Here is a 7,387-nt window from a genome sequence, read left to right as displayed (position 1 = left end):
GAGCAACAGCTAAGAGCGAAAAAAAAAAGAAGAAAAAATCTCGTACGCGGTCACCCGACACCAGGGCCCGTCCCAACACATGTCCCGCGTCCTTTTCCCCGCGTCCACCAACACGCTGCGCCATCGGCCGCTGCCCCATCCCGCTAGCCGACGCCACCCTCCCCGAACCAACGGCTCACGCTCCCCCGCGCCCCCCCGCCCCTGTTCCCTGAGACTGAGACCCTGATCCGCGCGCCCCCCGCCGCGCACGGGGAAGGCCACGAGTTCTCCGCTCTTTTTCCCCCCGCTGGGCCCAGCTAACCGACGGCCCTCGTGCCGCCTGGCGCGCCCCGAGGCTCCCCTGCTTCACGCCTCGCCTCGGCATATTCGCCTCCTCGCCCCCTCGGACCCGTCGGTCGCTCCGGTGCGGCCCGGGTACGCTGCCGAGGCCTGGGCGCCCGTGTGTGGTGGCCGTGCCTGCGCAGGCATCGTGTGGCCGCTGTGGCGCGCGCGATCTTTTCCTGGCCCTCCTCGCTCCGTCGCCGCCTGCTTCTCGTTTCTACTTCTACTTCTACCTGAGCGAGCCTCCCTCCCTCCGCCCGCGCCCTGCAGTCCGCACTCCCCCAAGCCGCTTTGGCGAGCCAGCCGCTGCTTCGCCTTCTTCCTCCCGCGGTTGCAGTCACCGCGGCGCAGCCGAGCAGCGCAAGGTATCCGGCATTCCCATTTTTTGAGCCTTCTTCCTCTTCTTCTTCCGCCCCACCCCCAGAAATGCAGTTCGATTGGAGCAGTGAGGGTATAATGTGCTGCTGCAGTTCGATTGTTTCTTGGTTTTGGGGTTCGACTATTCGAGGAGGGTGGAGGAAATTAGGTATTGGATTTATTTGTTTACTGTTTCACACTGAACCAACTGAAGCTCATTCCTCCCCCATCCCGTGCCTCCTGCTCCTGCACGCTCTCGATCTTGTGAGCTACGGCTTCAGTACGCGGGAGGGTAGTAGGTTCTCTGTTATGCTCGACCGTTTTGCTTTGCTCCCACTTCACAGGTACTCAGATAGGTAGTTGGTCAGAGGGTCTGAGAAAGTAGTCTTGGGTCAGCTTGTCCAGAAAAAAAAAAACTTGTTGCGTAGCTAAACTTCTCGAGAGGCACTTGTGATCAGTGAGTATTCTTGATATGATGTTTCGGTATCAGGAACCAATTTCTTACGGGAATCTATATTCTTTTCTTACATGCCCCCACATGCATACTTTTGTGGTGCCAGGATCTGGGTTTCTGAACTGTTTGCACTTATTTTCAGCACTGTTCTTCGTGTTGTTTGAATCTCGGAATCTGGATACTTTGCATGCCATGACGGCTCATAATAAAAAGAAAGTAAGAGAATGTCAAGACCACCTGGGTCCACTTATTTATCGACATGAACATGGCAGTAGGTTGCTTGGACAGCGACATTTGTGAATTGTGATAGTTATGGTTTGCTATGTTTTTGTCACACTCTAATTTGCAGGGTCGGACCCTATGCTACCCGATCAAAATTTTAAAAGAAAATCTCATCAGTAAAATGTAAACATTTCTTTTTTTTTAAAAAAAAAACATCTCTCCATGTGTGGTCCTTCTCATTACGAAAAATCTCCCGTTTCTTTCCCCCCGACAAACCAATCTTTTTTTTGGACGAATAAAATCTTCTATTTCAGTTGAGTAATATGCATTATAGTTTGTTTAAGTAGAACTCATCCATGAGGAAGTCTTTTCTTTTCTTATTTCTTTTACCTTGTAGGTAGTCACACTTGCTGAATCAAGGTAACCTACTAAGCTAAAATTTAAAAAGACCAAATTTTTTGGTGTAAAAAGGTTATTTCCTCTTTCCTTACTGTGTCTGAGTAAAAATGACCGAACTGGGTAACTAAGCTAGCCCATGAGGGTGCTGAAGTGTATGGAGATTTAGATTTCAGAAACCTCACTAACTTTTCGCATAGACTTAGAATCTTGGGCAAATGAATGTGGCCGCATCCTACATTAAAGGAAAACTAGCCTTCCCTTGATGGTGTCTCAGAGTGCACTGGAGGCCATTTATGGTATGGGGCTACTAAGCTAGCAAATTAGTCGCCTTGAATAACTTCAGCATCTGAAGTTTGACTATTCTTATCAGTCAAGCACTTGAACCTCAAATAGTTATACTTGGATCTAGTCTCATGAACACTTGTTCTACATCAACATATTCTTTATCTTCCTTTTTATCTACCATTTCATGATGACTATTTTTTTTAATTTCAGACTCATATTTGTGATATTATAAATACTTAACATAAAAATATTTGTGCCGCTCTCCATTTAGAATATGTACTTAGGCAATGCAGTTTTGATGTTTCCCTGAACCGGAATAACATGAACAAGTTTTGATCTTCATTTGGAATTTGACAGGTCACCATTGATGGCTGCAACGATGGGTTCAATATCTGCCTATGGTTCTTACCAAACAAATAGGCCCAGTGCACTGAAACAGGGACCTCACATGCAATTCCAAAAATGTTGTGGTGGAGTTACGTTCTTAAGCAAGCGCTCCCAATCCACGCGAAGTAAGACACATCTGGCCAAAAGAAGAGCTACAAATAATGGAATTCATCCAAAGGCTACTAGGTCCCGGGCACCTATTGTATGTTCTACTGGAATGACCATTGTTTTTGTTGCAACTGAAGTGCACCCATGGTGCAAAACTGGTGGCCTTGGTGATGTAGTAGGGGGACTGCCCCCAGCTCTGGCTGTAAGTATTCTTGCAATACATTGCTATTTTGATACCTACAAGTTCCAAAGCTTGAGTCCATGGTGCAACCAGTTGTATTCCGGTGTTCCTTGCCACTCTTATGTAATTAGATCCAATTGAGAGTATGTGATCACTGATCACCCTAGTTTCTGCTTACTGTAACGATGCTTAATGCAGGCTTTGTTATATGCTTTACACTATGCACATATCATTTTTTTATAGGCTATGGGACACCGAGTCATGACGATAGCTCCTCGCTACGATCAATACAAGGATGCATGGGATACAAATGTCCTTGTTGAGGTATACTTTTTAGTTTCTCTGTTTTGCTATTTGGTTTGTATTCAACTTGTAGCTGCTTGATGATATTTTATATGCTAAAAGCCTGAAAAATATTTCACTTGCACAGGTAAATGTTGGTGACACGGTAGAAACAGTTCGGTTCTTCCACTGCTACAAAAGAGGAGTTGATCGTGTTTTTGTCGATCATCCTATGTTTCTTGAAAAGGTCTGTTGAATTGCACTGTTGCATGCTTATTGAATAACCTAAGCAAGTGTGATGACCTTTCAATATTGCATTTGAATCATATTCTCTAGGTATGGGGCAAGACTGGAGCAAAACTGTATGGTCCAACTACTGGAACTGACTATCGAGATAACCAGTTGAGGTTCTGCCTTTTGTGCCTTGTAAGTAATCCAGTTTATTTACATTTCCATATGCTTAGCAAATCCATGCATTCTCTTTCCTAATTTAAGGTTTTCTTTAAGTAATCCTTGGCAACTCTTGATCTGTTAGACTCCTAGAAACCCTTATTACAAAACCTTGTTGTAAAATTATGTTTTCCTATTTATAATACACAATAGATGATGCATCTGAACAAATACTACTGGATGGGGTTTAGATATTTGTTACTGAAAAGATTGGCACTTCGCATTTTCTGTTACAACCAGTGCAGCCCAAATGAAGCAACTCCAACACTAAAGATTGTTTGATGTGCCGTTTTCACCTTGTCATATAGGCAACGTTACCACACTGAAAATTTCCCTTTGTCCCCTCTACTGCTTCCTTGCCACCACCCCACCCCACCATCCCTAGTTTCACTAATTTTCACGCAAACTAGCATGAGCAGCCTAACAAATGTACTTCTTATAGCTTTGCTTTAGTAACTGCAATTTTCATCATTGTTGATAGTGAATTTACCTTTTGTGTTCGGTGAGAAAAACCATGTATGTTATTGTCAGACTAATGCTGTTCCATATTTTCTTGAGTAGCAAGTGTGACTGTACCTTGTGGCATTTGCTCTTCTGATAACACATCTTTTTGACTATTTGATTATCAAAGCCTATTGATATCATAACTTCCATGCATTAGTTTACTGCAGCATTTAGGTATATACTAAGTGAATTCTAATCACTAATGTTATATCTAATAGCTTATTAAACATGATTAGTTCATGTAGGCAAGGCACAGTCTTTTTTTTTTTCAAAATAAAATCTGGAAAAAGCTTGGCAAGGTAATGCTTACCCAAGTGGCCAAGTTTTCTAGGCTTGCATGGTTACATTGTGGGTTAGGTTGGTAACTGGTAAGACCTTTTTTCGTGAGTGGCGGATGAAGATGACATTGTCCAAAGAAAAGACGATGCGTCTATTCATTGTTTTTTATCAACTTTTCAAGTTGATGCCATCGTTTTGATGGAAAACAGAGGTTGGAGAATGTGTTTAATATTAATGTATTCCCACATTTCCTCAATATGCTATACTATTGAGTGAATTGGTTGGTGCAGAAGCTCAGTAGATCTTTTCACTTAGTAATTAATTTGTTGGCTTGGGTCTGGAACTTAGGATACATTTAGCCACTGACTTTAGTTTGAAGTTTAGGGCAAATCATCTTTTGATCATTTAGAGCACACTGCAACCAAACCAATTTCTCTGTTTTATATTATTTTAGTGAAGTTTCTTCTAATCTAGTTATCTTTTAGGCTGCATTGGAGGCTCCAAGAGTTCTCAATCTCAACAATTCTGAATATTTCTCTGGACCATATGGTAGGTCTTGTCTATTAGATGAACTAACATGGCCGCACTCTCTTGCTTACTAGCATTCAACCCTTTTTTCCTTGTAATCAGGAGAAGATGTTGTCTTCGTAGCAAATGATTGGCACACTGCAGTTCTGCCATGCTATCTAAAGAACATGTACAAGGCAAATGGAATTTATGCAAATGCTAAGGTATCCCATTTCCTTCTTTTGTTTTTTAAATTTTAAGCAATCTCGTGCAATAAATTTGTGGGGGAGTAGCGAATGATTATTTTTTTGTATTCTTGCTTCACAGATGTTCATTTTTACCTGTTTTTGTTTGTTAACTGTGATCTTGTAGGTTGCTTTCTGTATTCACAATATTGCCTATCAAGGTCGATTTGCCAGAGCAGACTTCGATCTTCTTAATCTACCTGACAGTTTCTTGCCGTCATTTGATTTTCTTGATGGGTATGGCCTATGGGGCTTCATGTTCTATTGCTTCATTAGATATCTGTATGTTCTTCTGGCTTCTTTGACATTGGTAGAATGTGAATGTTTGCAGGCATGTTAAGCCTGTATTAGGTAGAAAGATTAACTGGATGAAGGGAGGGATCATGGAGAGTGATCTGGTTCTAACAGTCAGTCCACATTATGTCAAGGAACTCACCTCTGGCCCAGATAAAGGTGTTGAGTTGGATGGTGTCCTTCGCACAAAGCCCCTTGAAACTGGAATTGTAAATGGCATGGATGTTTATGAATGGGATCCTGCAACAGATAAGTACATCAGTGTGAAATATGACGCAACAACGGTAAGGTCACTATGATGACATGCCCGTTCTTACCACATATGGAAATTTCTTTCCTTAATGAAATAACTTGTCAGGTAACTGAAGCAAGGGCTCTAAATAAAGAAAGGTTGCAAGCTGAAGTTGGATTGCCTGTGGACTCCAGCATCCCAGTTATAGTTTTTGTTGGCCGTCTTGAAGAACAGAAAGGATCAGACATACTTATTTCAGCCATTCCAGAGTTTGTGGGCGAGAATGTCCAGATAATTGTTCTTGTATGTTTCAATTAATAAGTGATTCTAATGCTTTCACATGCCATAATGCAAGCTGATGGCTGCTGAGAAAATTTTCTTTTGCTCTTCAGGGTACGGGAAAGAAGAAAATGGAGGAGGAATTGACGCTGCTGGAAGTGAAATATCCAAACAATGCTAGAGGCATAGCAAAATTCAACGTACCATTGGCGCATATGATGTTTGCTGGGGCTGACTTCATCATTGTCCCAAGTAGGTTTGAGCCCTGTGGTCTCATTCAGTTGCAAGGGATGAGATATGGGGTGGTAAGAATTTCTAACTTGCCTTGTTACATTTCCAGTTTGAGTACATAAAGTCAAAATATTAGTAGAAATTTCTTTCTTATCATGTTATATCTTGATTTTCTATAATGTGTTAGAAAATACAACTTATTAAAGTAGAGAAAGTGGGAAAAATGACCATCAACATCAAAATTGCATTTTTTCAGATTCCAATATGTTCATCAACCGGAGGACTTGTAGACACGGTTAAGGAGGGCATCACCGGATTCCACATGGGTTCGTTCAACGTCGAGGTAAAGAATAGTAGGCAATCACTGACTCTTTTGCTCTTACGCTCAAGAAATAGTCCTTGATCATAGCCTTTGCTATCCTGTAGTGTGAAACTGTCGATCCAGCTGACGTCACAGCAGTCGGCTTGACTGTCACACGAGCTCTGAAACAGTACAACACCCCGGCGTTCCATGTGATGGTTCAGAACTGCATGGCGCAGGACCTGTCCTGGAAGGTAGGCACAGATGCTAATAACTAATAAGTTCTCAAACGGTACCTTGCAGCTACTCTTTGTGAAAATAAGGATAACCCCCTCCCTTCTCTGATTCAGGGGCCGGCAAAGAAGTGGGAGGAGGTGCTTCTTGGCCTCGGGGTCGAGGGAAGTCAGGCAGGAATCGAGGGCGAGGAGATCGCTCCACTTGCCAAGGAAAATGTGGCCACTCCCTGAAGCCTCGTACCTCGGAAATATGCATTACTAAGCAATATGCAGTAGTAATAGGTCATAGGTTAAATTTCTTAGCCTTCCATGAAATGCGGAGCCAGGCACCGGCAAATCCAGGAATTTCGCCTCTACGTCATGCCATCTGTAATATAATCCCTGTTGGTATTCTAAAGAAGGCATGATGCCTGGTTTCGTTCAAGCGCAACGTTAGCTGGGATGTTTGGACCTACCTCCCGTTTTCGTTCAATCGCCAATCTTATGTAAATATGTAATGCCAGTGGGGAACTCGAATGGTCCCACGTGATAGGGTCTTGAAAGACTTGCTTATCTTGTTTTGACTGGCTCATTGTTGTGCGTTGTTGGCTGCTGCTTTTTTTAAAAAAAAAATGAAACAGGAAGGGTTATCTCCTACTGATTATATATTAATAAAAGAGGGAGAAACATGTTTACAAAACAAAACTTAAGAAGCAAAGATGATACAACTCGGGCTAGTTTTACTCCAGAAGAACTAGAGAAAATTCTTTATGTTAAGACTGACTGTTGAATTCCTCTGAAATCGTTTCTTGACATTCAAACACACCAACTCATAATAATGATAACGCCCATGA

The 7,387-nt window shown here is 42.5% G+C and overlaps 1 protein-coding gene across 1 annotated transcript; it reads left to right on the top strand.

Moving 5' to 3' along the window:
• The first annotated feature begins 484 nt into the window (after positions 1-484).
• On the top strand, positions 485-7,125 carry LOC101786779 (granule-bound starch synthase 1b, chloroplastic/amyloplastic). The gene is made up of 14 exons (XM_004955977.3): positions 485-686; positions 2,396-2,735; positions 2,958-3,038; positions 3,145-3,243; positions 3,333-3,422; positions 4,715-4,778; positions 4,860-4,960; positions 5,109-5,218; positions 5,313-5,559; positions 5,634-5,810; positions 5,900-6,091; positions 6,274-6,360; positions 6,444-6,572; positions 6,669-7,125. The coding sequence occupies exons 2-14, from the start codon at positions 2,406-2,408 to the stop codon at positions 6,783-6,785; spliced, it is 1,824 nt and encodes a 607-aa protein (XP_004956034.1). The 5' UTR covers positions 485-686; positions 2,396-2,405; the 3' UTR covers positions 6,786-7,125.
• Positions 7,126-7,387: the final 262 nt, after the last annotated feature.

This window comes from Setaria italica, chromosome II (assembly GCF_000263155.2).
Source record: "Setaria italica strain Yugu1 chromosome II, Setaria_italica_v2.0, whole genome shotgun sequence".
NCBI lineage: Eukaryota > Viridiplantae > Streptophyta > Magnoliopsida > Poales > Poaceae > Setaria > Setaria italica.
This window is presented reverse-complemented; position numbering and strand designations above follow the sequence as displayed.